General features: G+C 40.5%; 1 protein-coding gene across 2 annotated transcripts; it reads left to right on the top strand.

The window, feature by feature from the left end:
* The first annotated feature begins 40 nt into the window (after nucleotides 1-40).
* LOC129860160 (zinc finger protein 121-like) lies at nucleotides 41-14,356 on the top strand. 2 transcript variants are annotated; one of them, XM_055930518.1, is made up of 6 exons: nucleotides 41-381; nucleotides 1,117-1,365; nucleotides 4,070-4,300; nucleotides 6,540-6,788; nucleotides 8,962-9,195; nucleotides 9,818-14,356. In XM_055930518.1, the coding sequence occupies exons 2-6, from the start codon at nucleotides 1,263-1,265 to the stop codon at nucleotides 10,648-10,650; spliced, it is 1,650 nt and encodes a 549-aa protein (XP_055786493.1). In that variant the 5' UTR covers nucleotides 41-381; nucleotides 1,117-1,262; the 3' UTR covers nucleotides 10,651-14,356. The 2 variants fall into 2 exon arrangements, with proteins under 2 accessions (XP_055786493.1, XP_055786494.1); XM_055930519.1 differs by lacking the exon at nucleotides 41-381 and adding an exon at nucleotides 462-705.
* Nucleotides 14,357-25,867: the final 11,511 nt, after the last annotated feature.

Genomic DNA, 25,867 nt, shown 5'->3' on the forward strand with positions numbered 1-25,867 from the left:
ATGTAATGGGGTAGGGCCTTCCCAAGGATCTCGGAATGCACGGATGGTGTTAGTGGGGGAACAGGAAGTTCCGGACAGAAGCGAACCATTCTCCAGTGTAAAGAAAGTGCCAGAACGGTGCAGTCAAGAAGATAACAATCGTGTCCTTTTCTATTTATTACTACAGGGATGTAATAACACGTTTAAACATTCTAATATCGGAAGAACATGTCATACCATTTTAGGTAACACATCCGTTAATGTATTATCACGTTTGGTAAAGGTTTGATGTGTTATTTTTGTGTCAAGCCGAGTGAAAACGTGATAACGTTAACTATTTTACAAGTTACATAGTTAGAGCCTTTGGGGTTTGTCTGAGTGGGTGTACATCGTTTTCTCAAGGTAATTTCATAAAGAATATATTTACTTGAGATTTCTGAATTCGTTTGACATGTTATTAGTTTTGTGTAAACGAGCTGGTAAAATGGCGGCGCCCCTCGGTTTGCGTCAACAGACTTCAGTGCAGGCAGTGAGGGTGCAGCAGAGAGAGACCATTTCACGGTTGCACTACTGTTTTAAAGCTTAATGTAATGGTTATCAGTTTTCTACATGTGTACTAATATTCAGACACTTTAAGTTATCGTTGTCTATAAATATTACTATGGTGTGAACGGAAATCTTTTTGGTTTTTGATTGGAATAATACAGTGAAGAAAAGGTTATTCAGGTAAATAGTACATAGTGCTGCCTGAAACATACTGTAACCTTGTACTAAATGTTTTTGTCATTTATGCATTTATGTGTATAGGGGATATCTACTATAGATTAAGTGCGTTTAAGTTGTGTAGCCTGATTTAAAGCGTAAACTTTGTATAATGTGAATGAATTCATGTTTTGTTGTGAGCTACCAGATCTATTGAAATTAGATCAGTGCGTGACTTGGACAGGAGCTCACCGGAACTGAGTCCCGTCACCTCAAATTTCTACTGTTTGAGCTCAAGTACCTCTTATAGAATATTAATTCAATGTATTGTGGCGCTCCTGCAACTAAATATAAACAATTTTTGTTTGAGAGTAAAGCAATTGCCAGAACTGAGAAGACAATGACTTGTGTGTCTGTTTCTCTTTATTACTACAGGCCGACTCAGGTCAAGTCTGAAGCCGGTAACATCAACAGTGAGGACAAACCCAGCCTGCCTCTCTCCTTCCACACTGACTCCTAACCTACAGTCACTGGGTCCTGATTGTGACAGTCGAGCCCAGTTTGCACTGGAGGATCCAGAGATGGCATCAGTGAAGCTGGAAGACTGCAGTCAAACAATGGAGCTGAATGTCAACATTAAAGAGGAAGAAGAGGAGGAAAAGATTGGGACGTCTGTTAGTCATGGTAAAAGCAGGTTGTATCTAACTAAGTTTGTGTTATTCATTCCAACTTCCCACTGTGTATGAAAAGTTGCAGTAGAACTGTTTCATGGTGAACTGTTTCCATGAGAAGGTAGATGTTATTTCATGCTACTGACACTTGCATGGTTTGACACCAGTATTGCCAGCATTTGTTTTATTCACTGGTCTTTCTGGAGTGTTCAGAGAGTAGACTAAATAAGTGAAGTAGACAAACTGACAGTGTTTTAAAGTTCTATGAAGTGAGTCTGTGTAGTTTCTAACCCTTGTGGTAGTGAATGGAGGATGATATGGGTCATCTTCTTGACTTATGAGATACTTTTAGAATAGTTTTATTCCCCTTTTGTATTGTACAGCCTACTGATATGAATACATACGGTACCAGCCTTCTGATATGAATACATACGGTACCAGCCTACTGATATGAATACATACGGTACCAGCCTACTGATATGAATACATACGGTACCAGCCTACTGATATGAATACATACGGTACCAGCCTACTGATATGAATACATACGGTACCAGCCTACTGATATGAATACATACGGTACCAGCCTACTGATATGAATACATACGGTACCAGGCTACTGAAATGAATACATACGGTACCAGCCTACTGATATGAATACTTACGGTACCAGCCCACTGATATGAATACATACAGTGCATTCGCAAAGTATTTAGACTCCATGACTTTTTCCCCATTTTGTTACGTTACAGCCTTATTCAAAAATGGATTAAATAAATGTTTCTCGTCAATCTACACACAATACGCCACAATGACAAAGCAAAAAAAGGTTTTTAGAAATGTTTTCACATTTTATATAATATTTAAAACAGAAATACCTTATTTACATAAGTATTCAGACTCTTTGCTAGGAGACTCGACATTGAGCTCAGGTGCATCCTGTTTCCATTGGATATGTTTCTACAACTTGATTGTTGTCAACCTGTGGTAAATTCAATTGATTGGACATGATTTGGAAAGGCACACACCTGTCTATATAAGGTCCCATGTTTGACCGTGCATATCAGAGCAAAAACCAAGCCATGAGGTTGAAGGAGTTGTCCGTAGAGCTCCATGAAAGGAAAAATTCACAAGCTGGTAAAATGGCGGCACCCACTCGATCTGCATCAACAAACTTCAGTGCAGGCAGTGTGGATGCAGAAGAGAGACAATTTTACGCTTGCACTACTGTTTTGAAACCAAATGTAATGATTATCTGTTTTCTACATGTGTCATAATATTCAGACACTTTCAGTTGTTTCTGTCTTCATCTATAAATGTTACTATGGTGTGAACAGGACATACAATTGGTTTTTGAAGTAATACAGTGAATACAAGGTTAAAAAGACATACCCAAATCTAACTGCCTCTAGCTCAGGCCCAGGAGCAAGGATATGCATATTCTTGGTACCCTTTGAAAGAAAACATTCTGAAGTTTGTGTAAATGTGAATTGAATGTAGGAGAATGTAACACAATAGATCTGGTTTAGATAATACAGTGAAAAAACCATACGTTTTTTCTTTTTAATTGTTGTATCATCTTTAAAATGAACAAGATAAAACAAACCTTCAGATATGAATATGGGGACAATTTCAGTGAAAAACATAAGAGGGGAACAGTACTTGTGCAAAGTTTCAGAACGATAACTTCCAAAATGACATTTATCATGAAGTCACCCAGGTGTCCCACACAAGTAGCCCAAATGTACCCAAGTAGCCAAATTGGTGAAGGTATACATTTTGAAACAACAAATAACTATATACAAAATACCAAAATGGTATTCTAACATGGTGCACAATGAGCTCATTACTTGTTGCCTTCCAATCGGTTTCTTTCGGTCAATACGTCCCGCGAAATGACCCATCAAGTTTGGTTGTGTTACAAACAACCAGTTGATTGCAATGAAACCAAACATGACTGGATAAAGTCACGTTTAGTGTGTGTATTTACGTCGAATGTGAATGACACGGAATTCAACGAGATAAACGTTCACAAAATGTTTCGTGTTAGGCTATAAAAATGCATTTAACCGAACAAAAGACCATTCATTGTGTAACAATGAGCCTTGGGATTGCAAACAGAGCAAGATCTTCAAAGGTAAACGATTTATTTCAATGCAATCTGTGATTTTGTTACGCCTGTGCTGGTTGAAAAAGTAGTTTGGTATGGGGCTCTGTGCTCAGATAATCGCATCGTATTCTTTCGCAGTAAATCCTTTTTTAAATCTGACAACGCAGTTGGATTAGCAAGATTCTAGGCTTTTGAAGCACGTGAGACACTTGTATTTTCAGGAATGTTTAATATGACTATTTGTGGCGATCACCGTATGTTGTCGAATTCAAACCCGTATCCGGGATCCGTAGATCAGAGCAGTTAAGGAAAATAGCACATAGTGCTGCCTAAAACTAACAAACCTTGTACTAAATGGTTTTTGAGTCATTTATGCATTTTTCTACTACGGGTTAAGTATTAGCTCAAAAGTATTGTGGAGCTCCTGCACCTAAATATAAACCATACCGCCACCCAAAATGTTTATCGGCAAATATTTCAGTCCAAGTCAAGCACTGAATTAGATAATTGAACAAGAAAAAATAGAAAATATTTTTAGAGAATAAAGTGCCAGAACTTCAGACAATAATGTTTGTGTCCGTTTCTCTTATATCACTTTCCGACTCAGGTATGAGGCCGGTAACATCAACAGTGAGGACAACCCCAGCCCGCCTCTCTCCTTCCACACTGAGTCCAAACCTACAGTCACTGGGTCCTGATAATGACTCTGGAGGCCAGTTTTTACAGCAGGATCCAGAGATGGCATCAGTGAAGCTGGAAGACTGCAGTCAAACACTGGAGCTAAATGTCAACATTAAAGATGAAGAGGAGGAGAAGATTGGGAAATCTGTTTCTCATGGTAAGAGCAGGTTCTATCTAACTAAGTTTGTTATTCATTCCAACTTCCCACGGTGTATGAAAAGTTGCAGTAGAATGAGTGTGTAGTTACTAACCCTTGTGATGTTGAGCTGATGATACACCTCATAATTTTCATGACTTATGAGATTCTTTAATAGTTTTTTATTCCCCTTTTGTATTGCACAGCCTTCTTACATGAATACGTACAGGTAGCCTAGTGGTTAGAGAGTTGGCAAGTAATTGAAAGGCTGCTGGATCGAATGGCAGAGCTGACAAGGTAGAAATTGATCGTTCTGCCCCTGAGCAAGGCAGTTAACCCACTGTTCCCTCGGCGCCAGAGATGTGGATGTTGATTATGGCAGCCCACCAGCACCTCTCTGATTCAGAGGTTGGGTTAAATGCAGAAGACACATTTCAGTTGAATGCATTCAGTTGTACAACTGACGCGGTATCCCCTCTCCCATTCGGAAAGTATTTAGACTCCTTGACTTCTTCAACGTTTTGTTACATTACAGCCTTATAATAAAATTTATTAAATTACAAATGTTCCTCATCAATCTACACACAATACCCCATAATGTCAACGCAAACAGGTTTTTAGAAATGTTTTCACAATTTATACTTAAAAAACCCCAAACAGAAATACCTTATTTACATAAGTATTCAGACCCTTTGCTATGAGACTCGACATTAAGTTCAGTTGCATCCTGTTTCCATTAGATATGTTTCTACAACTTGGTTGTTGTCAACTTGTGGTAAATTCAATTGATTGGACATGATTTGGAATGGCACACACCTGTCTATATAAGGTCCCACAGTTGACAGTGCATGTCAGAGCAAAAACCAGGCCATGAGGTCGAAGGAATTGTCCGTAGAGCTCCATGAAAGGAAAAATTCACAAGCTGGTAAAATGGCAGTTCCCAGTCTGTCTGCGTCAACAGACTTCAGTGTAGGCAGTGTGGGTGCAGCAGAGAGACATTTTTCATGGTTGCACTGCTGTTTTGACTCTAAATGTAATGATTATTGGTTTTCTACATGTGTACAATTATTCAGACACATTTGTCCTTGGAGCCCAATGAAATATTATGTCGAGGCACAGATATGGGGGAGGGTGCCAAAACAATTCTGCATTGTTTATTTAATTTTTTATTTAACTTGGCAAGTCGGTTAGGAACAAATTCTTATTTACACTGACTGCCTAATCCGGCCAAACCCTCAGGGGACCCTTAACATGTGCACTATGTTTAGTACTCTCCTCACATTGTGAAAACCTTGATGATTTTTCACAAAGCCATTTTGGTCTTTGTCTATTAGATATGGGAGCAGTTTATCCAATCTCCTGGTTAAGGCTTTAGCACTAATTCTTGAGTGGGAGTTCAGAAGGGGAATCGGTCTGTAACTTTCACATTTTGTTGGGGATTTATCAGCTTCAGAATAAGAGTAAAACACTCCTTAGAGAGGAGGGGAAGCAACCTTTCTGAAAGGATTCAGGAATGATTCAGACCCCTTGACTTTTTCCACATTTTGTTACGTTACAGCCTTATTAAAAAAAATATATGAAATTGTTTCTGTCCCCCACCAATCTACACACAATACCCCATAATGACAAAGCTAAGACAGGTTTTTAGAAATTTTACCAAATTTATAAATATTACAAATACGGAATTTACATTTACATAAGTATTTAGACCTGTCCTGTTATTCATCCGCCGCCATCACCTCATGTTCCATCATGACAATGCACAGCCCCAGGTTTTTGATGTGAAATACAGTGAAGACAGTTACTCAGGAAAATAGTACATAATGCTGCCTAAAACATACTGCAACCTTGTATTAAATGTTTTTTGAGGCATTTATGCATTTGGGAAATCTACTATAGATTAAGTTCATTTACGTTGTGTAGACTAATTTTAAAGCGTGTACTTTGTCCAATTTGAATGAATTAATGTTTTTGTTACCTACTTCATCTATTGAAATGAGTTGGACAGGAGCTGATTACCGCCACCTCAAATTTCTAGTGGTGGAGCTCATGTTCCTCTTATAGAATTTTAGCTAATATTAACAGTATTGTGGAGCTGCTGCACCTAAATATAAACAGTACCGGCACCTATTTCAGTCCAAGTCATGTGGTGAATTAGACAATTGAACACGAAGAAATATAATATATATTTTTGAGAGTAAAGAAAGTCCCTGAACTGTCAAGACAATCATTTTTTTTCTGTTTCTCGTTGTTACTATAGGACGACTAGAATTAAGTCTGAAGCCGGTAACATCAACAGTGAGTACAAACCCAGCCTGCCTCTCTCCTTCCACACTGAGTCCAAACCTACAGTCACTGGGTCCTGATTGTGACAGTGGAGCCCAGTTTGCACTGCAGGATCCAGAGATGGCATCAGTGAAGCTGGAAGACTGCAGTCAAACACTGGAGCTGAATGTCAACATTAAAGATGAAGAAGAGGAGGAGAAGATTGGGACGTCTGTTAGTCATGGTAAAAGCAGGTTGTATCTAACTAAGTTTGTGTTATTCATTCCAACTTCCCACTGAGTATGAAAAGTTGCAGTAGAACTGTTTCATGATGAACTGTTTCAATGAGAAGGTAGATGTTATTTCATGCTACTGACACTTGCATGGTTTGACACCAGTATTGCCAGCATTTGTTTTATTAACTGGGCTATCTGGAGTGTTTAGAGTAGACTGATGAAGTGAAGTAGACAAACTGCCAGTGTTTTAAAGTTCTTTGAAGAGAGTCTGTGTTTCTAACCCTTGTGGTAGTGAGTGGAGGATGATATTGCTCATAATTTTCATGGCTTATGAGATACTTTTAGAATAGTTTTATTCCCCTTTTGTATTGCACAGCCTACTGATATGAATGCATACAGTACCCGCCTACTGATATGAATACATACAGTACCAGCCTACTGATATGAATACATACAGTACCAGCCTACTGATATGAATACATACAGTACCAGTCTACTGATATGAATACATACAGTACCAGCCTACTGATATGAATACATACAGTACCAGCCTACTGATATGAATACATACAGTACCAGCCTACTGATATGAATACATACAGTACCAGCCTACTGATATGAATACATACAGTACCAGCCTACTGATATGAATACATACGGTACCAGCCTACTGATATGAATACATACGGTACCCGCCTACTGATATGAATACATACAGTACCCGCCTACTGATATGAATACATACAGTACCAGCCTACTGATATGAATACATACAGTACCAGCCTACTGATATGAATACATACAGTACCAGCCTACTGATATGAATACATACAGTACCAGCCTACTGATATGAATACATACAGTACCAGCCTACTGATATGAATACATACAGTACCCGCCTACTGATATGAATACATACAGTACCCGCCTACTGATATGAATACATACAGTACCCGCCTACTGATATGAATACATACAGTACCCGCCTACTGATGTGAATACATACAGTACCCGACTACCGATATGAATACATACAGTACCCGACTACCGATACGAATACATACAGTACCAGCCTACTGATACGAATACATACAGTACCAGCCTACTGATATGAATACATACAGTACCCGCCTACTGATATGAATACATACAGTACCAGCCTACTGATATGAATACATACAGTGCATTTGCAAAGTATTTAGACTCCATGACCTTTTCCCCATTTTGTTACGTTACAGCCTTATTCTAAAATGGATTAAATAAATGTTTCTCATCAATCTACACACAATACGACATAATGACAAAGCAAAAAAAGGTTTTTAGAAATGTTTTCACATTTATAAAATATTTAAAACAGAAATAACTTATTTACATAGGTAATCAGACTCTTTGCTAGGAGATTCGACATTGAGCTCAGGTGCATCTTGTTTCCATTGATCATCCTTGAGATGTATCTACAACTTGATTGTTGTCAAACTGTGGTAAATTCAGTTGATTGGACATGATTTGGAAAGGCACACACCTGTCTATATAAGGTCCCACATTTGACAGTGCATGTCAGAGCAAAAACCAAGCCATGAGGTTGAAGGAATTGTCCGTAGAGCTCCATGAAAGGAAAAATTCACAAGCTGGCAAAATGGCGGCGCCCACTCGATTTGCATCAACAGACTTCAGTGCAGGCAGTGTGGATGCAGAAGAGAGACAATTTTACAGTTGCACTACTGTTTTGAAACCAAATGTAATGATTATCTGTTTTCTACATGTGTCATAATATTCAGACACATTCAGTTGTTTCTGTCTTTTATCTATAAATGTTACTATGGTGTGAACAGGACATACAATTGGTTTTTGAAGTAAAACAGTGAATACAAGGTTAAGGAAAATAGCACATAGTGCTGCCTAAAACAAACTAACCTTGTTCTAAATGGTTTTTGAGTCATTTATGCATTTATCTACTACAGGTTAAGTATTAGCTCAAAAGTATTGTGGAGCTCCTGCACCTAAATATAAACAGTACCTGCACCCAAAATGTGTATCGGCAACTATTTCAGTCCAAGTCAAGCAATTAATTAGATAATTGAACAAGAAAAAATAGAATATATTTTTAGAGAATAAAGAAAGTGCCAGAACTTATGACAATAATGTTTGTGTCCATTTCTCTTACACCACTTTCCGACTCAGGTATGAGGCCGGTAACATCAACAGCGAGGACAACCCCAGCCTGCCTCTCTCCTTCCACACTGAGTCCAAACCTACAGTCACTGGGTCCTGATAATGACAGTGGAGGCCAGTTTTTACAGCAGGATCCAGAGATGGCATCAGTGAAGCTGGAAGACTGCAGTCAAACAATGGAGCTGAATGTTGACATTAAAGTTGAAGAAGAGGAGGAGAAGATTGGGAAGTCTGTTAGTCATGGTAAAAGCAGGTTGTATCTAACTAAGTTTGTGTTATTCATTCCAATTTCCCACTGTGTATGAAAAGTTGCAGTAGAACTATTTCATGATGAACTGTTTCAATGAGAAGGTAGATGTTATTTCATGCTACTGACACTTGCATGGTTTGACACCAGTATTGCCAGCATTTGTTTTATCCACTGGGCTGTCTGGCGTGATCAGAGAGTAGACTAAAGAACTGAAGTAGACACACTGACAGTGTTTTAAAGTTCTATGAAAGGAGTCCTTGTAGTGACTAACTCTTGTGATAGTGAGTGGAGGACTCCTACTCACTTTTAGAATAGTTTAATTCCCCTTTTGTGTTGTACAGCCTACTGATATGAATACATATGTCACCGGGTACAGACAGAAGAGGACTGGCCATCCCTCAGGGCCTGGTTCCTCTCTACCTTTCTTTCTTCCGTTTCTGCTTTCTAGGGCATTTTTTTTCTTCTACCTCAGCATTGCTTGCTCTTTGGGGATTTTAGGCTAGATTTCTGTAATGCACTTTGACATCTGCTGATGTAAAAAGGGCTTCATAATATCGATTTGATTGACATGTATATCACACCAACTGATTGGTTCTTCTGATGTTGTTCACACAGGAGACCATGTTGAGACATTCTCTACATCCAGAGAGCAACAGCAGGAAGATCATGGAGCTAAGAGGTCTCACCACTGCCCACATTGTGATGAGATTTTCCCAATTCTATCAAAGCTAAAAATACACCTAAAAATACACCTAGGAGAGAATCGGTATTCCTGTACTGACTGTGGGAAGAGATTCACAACATCAAGGACTCTGACAGTTCATCAGAGAGTGCACACTGGAGAGAAGCCTTACTCCTGCCCTGACTGTGGAAAGGTTTTCTCTCGACTGGGCCACTTAAAAAGACATGAACATATACATACAGGAGTGAAGCCTTACTCTTGCTCTGACTGTGTAAAATGCTACACAACACCAACTGAGCTAGAACTTCATCAGAGAGTGCACACTGTAGAGAAGCCTTACTCCTGCTCTGACTGTGGGAAGAGTTTCTCTCGACAGGGTTTTTTAAAAGCACATGAACTTATACATACAGGAGTGAAGCCTTATTCCTGCTCTGACTGTGGGAAGATGTTCTCTCAACTGGGCAACTTAAAAACACATGAACGTATACATACAGGAGTGAAGCCTTACTCCTGCTCTGACTGTGTAAAATGCTTCACAACATCAACTGAGCTAAAAGTTCATCAGAGAACACACACAGGAGAGAAGCCTTACTCCTGCTCTGACTGTGTAAAATGTTTCACAACATCAACTGAGCTAAAAGTCCATCAGAGAACACACACAGGAGAGAAGCCTTACTCCTGCTCTGACTGTGGAAAGAGTTTCTCTCAATTGTGCCACTTAAAAAGACACCAACGTAAACATAAAGGAGAGAAGCCTTACCACTGATCTGACTGTAGAAAATGTTTTAAAACAACAGCTGAGCTAAAAGGTCATCAGAGAACAGACACAGGAGAGAAGCCTTACTACTCCTCTTAATTTGCCAAGAGTAACTCAAGTAAAAGTCTAAAGGTATTTGGTTTTAAATATACCTTAGTATCAAAAGTAAAAGTGAATAATTTCAAATTCCTTAAATGAACCTCTAACCGGGACGGTTGTTGATAACGTGCTCCAATGTGACTAAAATGATGTTGGTCCCGTGTGGCTCAGTTGGTAGAGCATGGCGCTTGCAACGCCAGGGTTGTGGGTTCAATTCCCACGGGGGGACCAGGGTTCTATTCCCACGGGGGGACCAGGATGAATATGTATGAACTTTCCAATTTGTAAGTCGCTCTGGATAAGAGCGTCTGCTAAATGACTTAAATGTAAAGTAAATGTATACAACAGCCAACTTTCCAGGACATAGACATTTCTTTATATAGGCAGAAAGCTTAAATTCGTGTTAATCTTCTGCAGTGTCCACTTTAACAGTAGCTATTACAGTGAAAAAATACCATGCTATTGTTTGAGGAGAGTGCACAACAACTTTTATCATGGCAACTGGTTTAATACATCACCTCTGAAGGTCAATAATGTACTTACATTTAGTAATCTTGCTCTGATTTGTCATCCTGAGGCTCCCAGAGATAAAATGTAGCAAAGTTTAATTTGCTAAAATCTATTTTTATATTCAAATGTAGGAACTGGGTTCTACATTTTGAACACCTGCTGGCTCTGGCACCACACCCACCCTGCCCGGCCAACTAGATGTGTGAAAGTTTGTGTATAAGCTAATGATCCATCATGTAGACATTCCTGGCAGTGTGTAAACTTAAATTTTTTATAACCATAGCATTTTTGTATGTTCTCTATAGTTTTGTACTTAAATGTATCAATTGACCAATTCAGCACATTTGGGGAACCTCCTGGCAGACTTGATACAGTGCAGTAATGTAATTCTTCCCTGGATCAGGCAGAACCTTTGCACACTGCTGCTGTCTGGTGGCCAAAATCTAAATTACACCTACAGCCAATTGTAAACTGGGGATTATTAGGTGATCATGATGGTTTGAGGGCCATATTGGGAATAACACCCCTACTCTTACAATAAGTGCCATGGGATCTTTAATGACCTCAGCGTCGGGACACTGGTTTTAATGTCCCCCTACACAGTGCCCTGGGGCATTGGGATATTTTTTTAGACCAGAGAAAAGAGTGCCTCCTACTGGCCCTCCAACACCACTTCCAGCAGCATCTGGTCTCCCATCCAGGGACTGACCAGGACCAACCCTGCTTAGCTTCAGAAGCAAGCCAGCAGTGGTATGCAGGGTGGTATGCTGCTGGCTGTATGGCCGTTCTCTTGCATTTCAAAGAAGAAAAAGAAAAACACATGTTTTTGTGTTTGTATTATCTTTTACCAGATCTAATGTAATATTCTCCTAAATTAATTTCACATTTCCACAAACTTCAAATGGTATCAAGAATATGCATATCCTTGCTTCAGGTGCTGAGCTACAAACAGTTAGATTTGGGTATGTCGTTTTAGGCAAAAAAATTAAAAGGTGTACGCTCCTTAAGAAGTTTTTAAGCAAACCAGACAGCACAATTGTGTTTTATTTTTTATATTACGGATAACCAGGGGCACACTCCAACACCATTTACAAGCAAAGCATTTGTGTTTAGTGAGTCTGCCAGATCAGAGGCAGTAGGGATGACCAGGGATGTTATCTTGATAAGTGCGTGAATTGGACCATTTTCTGTCCTGTTAATCATAAAAAATGTAATGAATACCCTTGTGTCAGGGAAAATGTATGGATTAAAAAGTATTATTTACTCTAGGAATTTAGTGAAATAAAAGTAAAAGTTGTCAAAAATATAAATAGTAAAGTACAGATACTACTTAAGTAAAAATGATTTAAATAACTATTTAAGTACTTTACACCACTGCCTGCATCCATGCTGTGTGTCAGCATTGCAGGCTGGTGGTGTGGGGTGTTTTTTCAGGGCACAAATTGGGCCCCTTGATAAAAGTTTGAAAGCATCCCTTAATGGCAGCAGTGTATCCATCTGCAAATGGATTCTTTCAGCAGGATTATGTCTTATGCCACAAGGTTTGTCCAGGCATGGTTCCAAGAACATTACTTCTTTGTCCATCTGTGGGAGGAGAAGGAACGAGCTATTCGGAGTAGATCCACTCTCAGCCAACTTGACACAATTGTAGGAAGCATTGGAGTCAACATGGATCAGAGTCCCTGTGGAACGCACTCGACACCTTGGACAGTCCATGCCCCGACGAATTGAGGCTGTTCTGAGGACAAAGGGGGGTGCAACTCAATATTAGGAAGGTGTTTCAAATATTTTGTACTAGGGATGCACCGATATGGCATTTTTGGCCAATATGATATCTGATATTTTCCTTGCCAAAAGACCGATACTGATATTTAACATTTTAGCGGCCTTTTAAGCATTCTAGTACAGTTAAATAGTTAACACACACACGTACGCAGCGGTCTGCAAGAGGCGTCACTACAGCCCCTGGTTTGAATCCAGGCTGTATCACATCCGGACGTGATTGAGAGTCGCATAGGGCTGCGCACAATTGGCCCAGTGTTGCCCGGGGTAGGCCATCATTGTAAATAAGAATTTTGTTCTTAACTGATATGGTGTAATGATCAGTTTTTCACATTAGTTTGGGTGGATTATTTTATTACTAAACAACTTTTGTTTAATGATAAACAAGCTTTGAATCAACTAATAGTTTATTAAATTGACTTTGTAACAGTATTTTTATTGGAATTTCACAATTTTCACCCATAAAAGTGAATTACAGTGCAATTCTGAAATACATAGATCACCACCATTCTAAGAGAATCCTTGCAGCATAATAGGTGATACCTCAGGTTCTAGGTAATTTAGATAGGGTTCCCATACTTTGTAGAACTGATCTGTTTTAGAATGCAATGTACATGTCAGATATTCCAATGGCACCCATTTAAATAGTATCTTATGCCAATCTTTAATAGAAGGAACCTTATCACTAATCCACTATAAAAGGATGTTTTTCCTCGCTGCGAAGGTAAGGATGTTGTAAAGCCTCCTCTTACCCACAGAAGTAACATGCCTACTAGGGAGACCTAACAGTAACGAAACTGGGTCTAATTCTAGATCAACCCCTAGGATCTTTTCAATTTCTTGCAGAACACCAGACCAGTATCGTTGTATTTTGGTACATGACCATAAACAATGTGTTAGGGTGCCTGTATCAGTGTTACATTTAAGACACTGAGGAGAAGAGGAAGAGGGGCTAAAAGCATGTCTGCGATTTGGGGATATATGTAATCTGTATTATTCTTAATTAATTTGCTCTAGTACGATTACATATATTGTTTTTGCATATCTCCAAATGTCCTCAAACATCTCTTCGTCAATAGTAACAGACAATACATTCTCCCACACTTGTTTCACCCTCTGTGTGTCGACAGCAGAAAAGGACCTTAAAGCATCATTTGTGGGGAAAAAAAGCATTCTTTCAATGACAGATATCAGGGTTGCCAATTAAGGTGGTGCTCTTCAGAATATAATGTCTTACTTGTAGGAAGCGGAAAAAGTCCTGCTTTGGGAGTCGATATTTCTTGATCATCTGCTCAAATGACAATAAAATCTTATCAGCAAATAAGTAATTTAGTCTGCGTATGCCTTTATTAAGCCAAAAGTTAAAGTCAGCATCCAGCAATCCTGGACCAAAATCTGGGTTATTAAGAATTGGGGTAAGAGCAGAGGTTAGTTTGGACCTTCCCAAAAAACGTTGAACTGACCTCCAAACTTTGAGTGTGTTAAGTGTAATGGGATTATTGCAGTGATCTTCTACAGACTTGAAACTTCTGAAAAATAAAAGATCCTGTAAGGGGTATTTTGAAAGAGAAGTCTCAATGTCTAACCAAATAGAGGAGTCATCGCTTGTGATCCAGTCAGAAATATAACATAGGTGGGCACACCATTGATAGAACCTGATATTGGGCAGGTCCAAGTGTAACGGTTGTAACTTTAAACCGTCCCCTCGCCCCAACACGGGCGCGAACCAGGGACCTTCTGCACACATCAACAACGGTCACCCACGAAGCATCGTTACCCATCGCTCCACAAAGGCCACGGCCCTTGCAGAGCAAGGGGCAACCCTACTTAAAGTCTCAGAGCAAGTGACGTAACTGATTGAAATGCTACTAGCGCGTACCCGCTAACTAGCTAGCCATTTCACATCCGTTACACAAGCCGCCCATAGAACTTGGCAACTGCAATATTGCCATCTTAAGTCTTGGCTTGCGTTTACTCCATATAAAGGAACTTAGCCATCCATTTACATCCTTTATTACCTTTTTGGAGAGTAATACTGGGATCATTTGGATTGGGTAAAGTAGTCTAGGTAAAATGTTCATTTTCAAGAGGGATATTCTACCCAACCATGAAATCGGAAGAGAGTTCCAGCGCTCCAGATCCTGTCTTATTGTATCAACCAAGGAAACAAAATTGGCTTTGTACATTTGCTGGAATTTAGGAGTTACAAATATACCCAGATACGTAAAAACCTGAGGGAGACCATTTAAAAGGGAAGGGGGGAGAAGTATTAGGTACAGAGTGGAGGTTACCAAGTGGCATAGCCTCTGATTTAGTTAAGTTAATCTTGTAGCCTGAGAATTCGCTGAATAATTCAATAATATTAATAAGAAATGTAATTGAAGTCTCGGGACTAAAGATGAATATCAGAACATCATCAGCATACAAGCTTATTTTATGGTGAACATCACCAATGAGCAGCCCCTGTCTAGCAGGCGTTACCCTGATGGCCTCGGCCAGTGGTTCCATAACGAGTGCAAATAGGAGAGGGGACAAAGGACAGCCCTGTCTGGTACCTCTGTGTATGGAGAAGCTATTTGACCTTAGCCCATTAGTAAGGACAGCAGCCTGAGGATCATCATATAAAACTTTCACCCATTTTATAAAGTTGTCCCCTAGACCAAATTTATTTAGAGCAAAGAATAGGTAAGACCGCTCCACACGAACAAATGTTTCTCAGCATCTAGGGAGAGCACAAGACCATCCATAGCACTTCGTTGGTAGGCTATGGATGGCCGCCTGACATTGTTGCATGACTTAAGGTCCTTAATTTCCCTTTTTGAGAATAAGTGATATGTTGGCTTCTCTCAGCGTTTGAGGGAGCTGGTCATTTGAAAATGAGTGGTTACACATATCACGCAATGGCTCAAGGATCAGGATCAGGCCATGGCAAGGTCTTTGCCTGGAGAAAACCAACACGCAAGAATTCAGAATCACATCTGCAGAGAAGGAAGCCTAGATCTGTTTCTTTCAACTTTACAAGCAGTGACGATGAGGATTACCCCAGACGCTAAGAGGCCAGCTCCTCCCAAGATTTTTTAGATCAGGAAGAGGAGTCAAGCAGGTTCCTCAACAAGAGAGGGAGAGGACGCGGAAGAGGCCAACACGGAGGGGGAGGAAGAAATCAAGACTATCCAACCACACGGAGCAGGACCAGAACAAGGCTGTGATCAACATTTCTGGAAAACCCCTTTCTGATGATTGCATAAGGGTATTGTCTAAAGGACTGTCCTTTGCCCCCACATATTCAACGAATGAATTTAATACAAAGATTGACCTATTTCGTTTCTACAGGAATCTACATCTGAAGGCCTGGTACAATCAAAACATCTCTCCAACGACAGACGCCAGTGTCTCAGGTCAGGCAGTTTTTTTTATTTTTTTTATATCCCCTTTTCTCCCCAATTTTCGTGGTATCCAATCGCTAGTAATTACTATCTTGTCTCATCGCTACAACTCCTGTACGGGCTCGGGAGAGACGAAGGTCGAAAGCCATGCGTCCTCCGAGGCACAACCCAACCAAGCCGCACTGCTTCTTTAACACAGCGCGCCTCCAACCCGGAAGCCAGCCGCACCAATGTGTCGGAGGAAACACCGTGCATCTGGCCCCCTTGGCTAGCACGCACTGCGCCCAGCCCGCCACAGGAGTCGCTGGAGCGCGATGAGACAAGGAAATCCCTACCGGCCAAACCCTCCCTAACCCGGACGACGCTAGCCCAATTGTGCGTCGCCCCACGGACCTCCCGGTCGCGGCCGGCTGCGACAGAGCCTGGGGGCGAACCCAGAGACTCTGGTGGCGCAGTTAGCACTGCGATGCAGTGCCCTAGACCATTGCGCCACCCGGGAGGCAGGTCAGGCAGTTTTTGTTCCCTCAAAAACACCTTGTAAGCCCAAGTCCACTTTTTGTCCCATCGTCCAGAATGCCACACTAAATACATTTGCCAAGAAAGTGAATTTTGGTGTGGAGAATCTGTTTAAGGGTAGAATTGATTCCAACCAAACACGACGTAATCTTTCTAAGACAGAGAGGGATGCAGTTGAATCATTGTCCAAAAATGAACGGATTGTGGTTAAAAAAGCAGACAAAGGTGGTGCTACAGTAGTGTGGTGTAAAGACATATGTGACAGAAGCCTACCGTCAATTAGACAATGATGAATTCTACCAATCTCTTACCTTCAACCCTACAGAGGACCTAAAAACTGAATTGAAAGGGATCCTCAAAGAAGCTAAGGAGAATGGCTACATTTCAGACAATGAGTTCAAATTTATTTTCAATGGCAGTCCGTGTATGGCTTCTTTATACCTTCTTCCAAAAATCCACAAAAATCTTGAAAATCCCCCAGGCAGACCAGTCATTAGTGGTAATGAAAGTCTGACAGAACCCATCTCTAAGTTCATTGATTACTTTATTAAGCCTTTTCTGACGTCACTCCCAGCCTATCTTCAAGATACCACAGATGTGTTGAACAAAATTAAGGAATTGAACAATATAGGTACAGCTTCCTTTTTAGTCACCATGGATGTGGAGTCTCTATACACCACCATTGAACATGAACAAGGTTTGGCAGCGATGCACCATTTTTTGAGTACCCGGCCTGAAACTGAGATGCCTCCTACAGAATTCATTGTCTCACTGACTGAATGGACTCTTAATCATAACATCTTTATCTTCCAGGACTGTATTTTTAAACAGGTCAAAGGATGTGCCATGGGAGCTTGCTACAGCCCTTCCTACCCTGGTTTGTACTTGGGTAAATGAGAAAATGACTTCATTTTGGATCCTTCTAATAACCATTTCTTTGACCGGATTATATGGTGGGGACGCTATATTGATGATGTTTGCCTGTTTTGGTCCGGCTCAGAAGATGAACTTATTTCCTTCCACCAATACCTTAACAGCATTAACCCTAACATCAAACTAACTATGGAATACAGCAAGGGTAACATTCATTTTTTGGACCTCGACATTAGTAAAAATGACAAAGGTTGTTTGCACACATCAATCTTTAGGAAGCCTACAGATGGGAATAACATTCTGAGGGCAGACAGCTTTCACCCCAAAAGGCTAAAAGAGAATATTCCATATGGCCAATTCCAAAGAGTCCGCAGAATTTGCGATCAGGAAACAGACTACAGTGTCAAATCTGCTGAATTGGAGAATCGCTTTTTGAATCGGGGCTACAGCGTTCAGGTCCTGAAAGATGCAGGTATAAGGGCTGGATTACTTGACAGAGAGAACTTGTTACGAAGGGGAGTGCCTCGTGATACATCAGAGAGAGTGTATTTTGTTACAAAATACAGCACTGAAGCAGAGAACATTAAAAGAATCATCAAAAATAATTGGGGAATCATCCAAAGTGATACGCTACTATGTCATGTCTTTCCTGAGCCACCAGTCATAAGCTTTAAGAGATGTCCTACCCTAAATGACAAATTAGTCCACAGTTATCTTCCGGGTGACTCTCAAAAAACTTGGCTTGACCACAAACCCAAGGGCTCTTTTAAATGTAACCATTGTAACCATTGCAGAAATATTGCACAGAAGAAGTATTTTGTTGACACAGCTTCCAAAATGGAGTATTACATCAAGCATTTCATTAACTGCAAAACCACTCATGTCATCTATAGATTGGAATGTCCACAGTGCAAGGTGTTCTACATTGGACAGACAAAGAGACACCTTCAAGATCGCTTGGCGGAACACAAGTACGCCATACGGGTAGGCAATGAAGACTACCCCATGGCAAGGCACTACAAGTCCTTACACCATGGCAACCCTGCCTCCCTACAAGCTATGGGTATTGATCATGTTCCGGCCTCTATTAGAAAAGGGGACCGTCTTAAACAGTTAAACCAAAGGGAAAGTTCGGGGATTTACAAACTACAGGCCACTAAATACCCTGGTTTAAATGAAGATATGGATTTCTCACCCTTCCTGTAGGGTCGTGATAGGTCCATTTGCTGTCATCTAGTGGACATTTTGCTCAATTGCCCTCAGCTATGTTTAGACTGTTGTTCATGTTTTGCTGTGTACTATGGAATATATTGCTTTCTTATTCTTGACACTTCTCAGTCATATTTAAGGTTAGAACTACCTTTCTAAGTGTTCTGATACTTCTAGCTTGGAGTTGTATGTTTATGATAACATAGCTACAGTATTACCTTTTATTGTGTATATTATTGCTTACTAGGTGTGTCCAATCAATTTTGTAACCACTCCCTCTTCTAATTAGGGCTAATTGGAAAAGCTGTTCAAAAGAGGACATGGTATTCTCTTCTTTTTTTTTGTACTCCCTGACGAAGGCCATGCAGCCAAAACGCGTCGGTTTAAAAAAAACGTTGTTTCTATAGAACATGCCAAACTAATAAAGGCATTTAAATTAATTATATGACGAGTGCCTTGGTCCTCCTTTCTTTTTGATGACCAATTTACCCCTTTTACCAAAGAGCACCTTCTATCTACCAAAATGTACTATTGTGTACCTTAGTAGCGCTTCCCTTCCTACTCTTTCTCACTACAAAACCCATCTGGTCCTGGGGCCTTACCATTTTGCAGATTCTTAATTGCGAATATTATCTCTTCCTCGGAAATAGGGGCATTAAGGAGAGACCTCTGTTCTTCGGAGATAGTAGGGTGCTCAATCTTAGAAAATAAGTTCTCCATTAATTTGGGTGCGTCATTTGTCAGTTCTGAGGCATAAAGATTTGCATAACATTTCTAGAGTCATTTATCAATTTATTTTCATAAATGATTGCCATCAGTAATAGTAGCAATTGACTGTGAGTCAGCTCTCTTTTTAGCTAGGTACGCCAAGGACTTTCCTGGCTTATCGCCATGTTCATATAGCTTTTGCTTGACAAATCTCATTTTCTTTTCAGCGTCCTGTTAGGAGAGTCCAACATTAATCTAAGGACTGATATTTCCTTTAATAGGGCAGGAGTGGGAGTTTTAATGTAGTCCTTTAGTTCCTAATTCACCCTCTAACGTTTTTTGCTTTTCACGCTTTTTCCACCTCTTTGTGGCTGTGTATGACATAATCAGACCCCTGGCGTACACTTTACAGGTTTCCCAAAAGAGCGAGGGGTTATCTGTTGATTGAGAGTTAGAGAAAAATGCTTTAAACACTGTGATAAAATATGTGAATGTATGGTCTTTAGGAATGGTTGTATTCAACCTCCAATGTCTTGACAGATTGAATGCCCAATTGAGTTTTATGTCCAGGATCACCTCCGCATGATCAGATATGACTATGCTTCCTATCCTAGCGGATAAAACAGACTGCAAGGACGTCCTGGGCATAAAAATGTTATCTATTCTAGTCTGACATCCATGAGGTGCAGAGAAAAAAGTGAACTCTCTGTTGGAGGGATGAAAAGTTCTCCAAACATCAGCATACCCCAGATCATCACAAATAGCTTTAAGTGGCTTAGCTTGAGGAGAGAGTAAAGCTCTACACCGCTGGGAAACGTATCAATAAGGGGGTTCAACAAACAATTAAAATCTCCTCCAACCACTGCAGTGTCTGAATTTAATTCTGAAAAGTCTAGAAACACCTTAGTGGGGAAATCGGGGGGTGGGCAGGGGGGGGAGTAAATATTAATTATGGAAATGTTCTGCCCTTGTAAAGTACCATTAATTATAACAAAGCGACCATATGTATCTTTCACACTATTCAACACCTTAAGGGGTAGGTTCTTTTTCACAAGAATTGCTACACCTCTACTTCTGGATGTAAATGATGAGAAAAACACTTGACCAAACCCCCCTTGTTGCAATTACAGATGCTCCTTATCATCCAAATGAGTTTCTTGCTACAGGGCAATATCAATATTTTATTTTTTCAAAAAAGACAGTACCTTCTTCCTTTTCATGGGGTTATGGCTCCCTCTAATGTTCCATGTACATACACGCAGTCTGTTATCTGCCATTGCACTTTGACCATTCAATATCCAGACTGAATCCTACTGTAAAGATGAGGTGGTACCTTTCCCATGTGTTGAACTCTCTATCTCACTGAGCATAAACAAACGATATGAACCCTAAACTCGAACTATACTAAATCCAAAAATGAAACATGTAAAGATCCAAAAGGGGGTTTTCCCACTAGCTAACATGCAGGGGATTTCAACTTTCCAATGTAGACTCTTAAGTCTGCATTGCCACCCAATAGCCTCATCCTTTATATAAATGGAAATGAAAATCAATAGAAGATTGAGGCTCTTCCACCTTAAACCAAGCCTGGGCACCAATATAGATTCACACATATCTCAGTCTGAGCTATAGTGGCAGTTACTTTGGCAAGAATAATAATAAAGATGCGAATATTACTGAACAGGAACACGTGAGAACTCACACCACTGTTTCATGATCAGATTTTTAAAAAAATAAAAAGTTATCCAATGCTGCGGAGGAGCAGTTTACAGTTATTTACCCGAGAGAGTCAACAAACGCAGCAGCCTCTTCAGGTGTGTAGAGTTTTTTAGGCGATCCGTTGACCATAATCTTCAATGTGGCCGGGTACAGCAGTGCGTTGTCCATCTTCATTCTCTTGAGTCGAGCTTTCACCCCATCAAACGCTTTGCGTCTTCGTACAACCGCTGTGGAATAATCATTGAAGAATGAGACTTTTGGACCTTTACGTTGACTACAGTCAGAATAACCGATGTTTCTAGCCGCATCCATGACGCGCTGCTGGTCGGTGAAGTTGTGGAACTTTATAACCACTGGTTGGGACCAGGTATCGGTGCTTGAGAGCGATGGGCTCTGTCCAGCTTCACACGACCAGCCTTAGTGTCCATTTGTAGGTAGCCAGTGATCCATTCCTCAAAGAATTTTACTGAACGCGTCCCTTCAGAGTTTTCCGGGAGTCCCACAACACGGATATTGCATCTTCGTCCTCGATTATCCAAGTCGTCAATGTGCTCCGCCATTTCGCGCAACTGTTTCTCAAGTGCTTTTATCTTAGTGTCCATAGATGTAGTTGAAGTTTCCACAGTAGCAATTCTTCCTTCCGCCTCATCGACACATTTGACAACCCTCTGTAGTTCAGCTGAATGGCCTGCTATTGCTTCCAAGACCGTTTATATCTTAACATCGATCACTTTAGTAATGTTATCCGTCATCCCTTTGTAAGAAATTGTAATAGAGACTGGAAACTAGTAATAACTACATTTCAACATAAGCCATATTTTATACAAAATACACATACTCCTCATTTCTCTTGGACATATGCTGGACTTATTAAGACACCAACTACAGACACACATAATTCCCCTCCCCCATGATAACCATAGACACACAACACAAGGTTGGAGCTCAAGACAAAGAACTATCTCAGGAACCAATGGAACGTGGACACCAGGCCTGTTCAGGACTACCCAAGACCCAGATCGACCAATCGGAAGGCCAGACTCGCAGATCAACCTACTTTGCTTGTTGTCTATATAAAACTGTACAACTGTTGAAACTACCCTCTTTTCCGGACGGTTCCATAAGAATCAGAAAGAAAGAGCCTTGCTGCAAGATTTTACTAAGATATCTTTACATGTGATTAAACGGCCTTATTATAAAATTATCCACCTCGTCCTATTGTCTCCTCTTGTTCTCCTGTCAACAGTAAACGTTTTATCAACACTTTGAATCACCAGGTCCATTGTGCCTGGATCCGCAATAGTGTTAGCTTCGCTAACGTTAGCTAGCTCCTCCTGCACATCTACAGGGATGGTGGTTTTGGTCGAGTTCTTAGTTCTGTTGGGCATGTTGTCGGAGATTTTTGAGAAATAGCCGTCAAGACTCATTGTAGGATAACTTATTTAGCCAATTCTACCACTTTTTCAAGCTAGGAGATTAATGAAAAAATATAAATGTACGAATGCCACGGGAGCTCGCTGAAACACAGTGTTCTCTCTACTGTTAGGATTTATGTTTATGCACTATAGGCTGTTAGCATATTGGTTGAAGAGGAATATTGTTTTGTTACACACACACACAAACAATACAGAGGGGGGGTGTGTGTAGGTGTAAGGACTGACCAACACAGGCCATAAAAGCTGTGGACAGTCTGGAGAGGGGAGGGGTGCATCTCTCTAGTCCAGGGGTGTCAAACTCATTTCGCATCGTGGGCCACATACGGCCTAGGGAGATGTCAAGTGGGCCGGACCATTAAAATTATACCATACTCTGCTATAAATAACCAAAATATCATGTCCTTCCTTTGTTTTGGTGTAAAGAAGCACAAGAACATTAGGAAAATATTGAAATTTAATGAACTATCCTTTTACAAAACATTTCATGAAACACCTCATATTTCCTTAGACAAATGTGCAATTTACTTTTATCATTCACAAATATGCATTGCAACTGATCCCACTGATTGTACAAAGGCACAAAACTTTAATTGGTACTGAAAAATATAGTAATGCACTTTAAGATTAAATGAGACTTTTAAAGAAAGGAATTTTTAAACCACTTACACATACGCATATAAAATCTAAATGTAATCCCTGCGTACACCTTACAAACTAAGGAGAGTGATTTTAAATGTGTAATGAAGAAAGTGTTCGCCTGTCCTGTAAATCTGTAAACTTCATACATGAAACATACATACACATACAATACATACTGAAAATTTATGGAGTTGTATGAACAGTAGAATTCCATCACACAACTTTTGTTTTGAAGCTGCTGACTAACATTAAAGTGCACATTTTTTAAATCACCACAGTAAGGATTCATCTTCACAGAGCTGTATTCTTTCAATGCAAACAGTATCTAAGGCAGCATTTTAAAGGTGTTAGTCTAGTCTGGACTTGTATTTGTTCCTGAACAAAGTCACCGTCGGAATACGGCTTCGATGCTAATGCTATTTCGCTAGCAATTAGGTAGCTGGCTTTTACCGCTGCTTCACTGACTTCTCGGCTCTGGATGAAAGTTGACTGCTGTTTCCTCAGACCCGCCAGCAATTCGTTAATCTTATCTCTTCTCAGTTGTCCTTGCAAGCCGTCATATTTTTCGCTGTGATGAGTCTCGTAGTGGCGTCGAATATTATATTCCTTCAATACCGAAACTTGTTGCAAACACACCAAGCACGAAGGTTTTCCGTGCATCTCTGTAAATAAATAGGACGTGGTCCATTTTTCTTTGAAAATTCTACACTCCTTATCTACTTTTCTCCGTTTGGATAACGACATTTTGGCTAATGAGGGTGTAGCGGAGAGGTAGAGACCAAGGTATTAACAACGTCGTAACAAGCAGCAGATGGCGCATTGATACCGTCTGCTGTTTTCAGTCTGTCTCAGTGATGCGGCTTGTCTTCTACTCTGATGGAAAGAGTGCGCCCCTTAGCGGATAATCCATGAATTGCAGCGAATTAAAAATATTAATTCCATGTCTTTTATGCATTTTTTCCACTTTCAAATTATTCTGCGGGCCTGATCGAACCTCCTTGGGGGCCGGTTCCGGCCCGCGGGCCGTTTTTTGACACCCCTGCTCTAGACCAACCAGGAGTTTAGAATACTGGACAATACCATATTAGGAACTGTTTCAGTGAAGAATCGAGGGGGACACAGGATGGAGCTGCTCTACCCAACAACCAGATGTGGAGAAGGAAAACGCCAAGGGGCTTGGACAAGTTTGGGGGCCCACAAAGGAGGAGCAAGAGTATTAACCATGCTAAACCTCTACTATGATAGGCCAACTGGGCAAGTTGAGAATAAAATTGTCATCGCGGAGATACAGTGAACCCGTATATACGAAAATTGCATTTACCATTTATCGTCTGAGTTTAATTAAAATACTTAAAATATATTCGATGACTATGAATCACATTTTGTCCTGATGCCAGATTTGAACTGACGCAAATCTCTTTCACTACGGCGCCATTTTGTCCACATTAAACTGACTTTTAATACTTGATTCATTATTTTAGTCATTGATGAATGTATTTGAATAATTATATTGGAAGTTAATTGATCTGGTGGCAGGTAGCCTAGCGGTTAAGAGTGTTGGGCCAGTAACTGAAAGGTCGCTGGTTTGAATCCCAAGCCGACTAAGTGAAAATGTGGCATTGTGCCCTTGAGCAAGGCAAATAACCCTTATTTGTTCTGTAAGTCGCTCTGGATAAGAGCATCTGCTAAATGAAAAATGTTTGTACATGAATTTATGATGGGCAACCACCTTTTCCCTCGTGTGTAATTAAATGAAATAAACTGTTTGAAGTTCAAAACTGTATATATTCTGGCAGTGGGCAGATTTTCGGCACAACACCGTCATCGAACTACCATCTGTAGTAACGCGCCACTCGGGACACTTAATGCTTATCAATTGCCTTGCACAAAGTATCAAAATACTCAAATATAACTTAAACAGGACTCTTAAATAATTTAATGAAAATGTTAAATAGAATTTTTTTAATCACAGAAACAATGAGAAAATATGGCCCGAGTCCAAAGTAATACATTTGGGCCAGATAACGCACACCAGAATCGGCCCAAGCTCCAAGTAATACATTTGGGCCAGATAACTCACACCGGAATCCGCCCGAGCTCAATCCCCGCAAACCCAGCCATAGGTAATACTGCTTAGTGCGGCCAAGACTCGGGCCACAAGACGTAGGCCGAGTCCGAATCAGCGGAGTGTCGCGACTCTCAGCCGGAATCGGCCCAGATCCACTGTGCTAGCTGGGATGGGACAACATTCCACAGGCCACAATCAACAGCTTGATCAACTCTATGCAAAAGAGATGTGTCCCGGAGGAGGCAGCGACCCCTTCTCATGTAATGAGGTAGGGCCTATCC

Source organism: Salvelinus fontinalis, chromosome 7 (assembly GCF_029448725.1).
Source record: "Salvelinus fontinalis isolate EN_2023a chromosome 7, ASM2944872v1, whole genome shotgun sequence".
NCBI lineage: Eukaryota > Metazoa > Chordata > Actinopteri > Salmoniformes > Salmonidae > Salvelinus > Salvelinus fontinalis.

Excerpts from the sequence above, each read along its gene's own strand:
- LOC129860160 (XM_055930518.1), top strand. The coding sequence starts at position 1,263 with ATGGCATCAGTGAAGCTGGAAGACTGCAGTCAAACAATGGAGCTGAAT. Across the intron at positions 1,366-4,069 it reads TGGGACGTCTGTTAGTCATG|GTATGAGGCCGGTAACATCA; the intron begins GTAAAAGCAGGT and ends TTTCCGACTCAG. Across the intron at positions 6,789-8,961 it reads TGGGACGTCTGTTAGTCATG|GTATGAGGCCGGTAACATCA; the intron begins GTAAAAGCAGGT and ends TTTCCGACTCAG.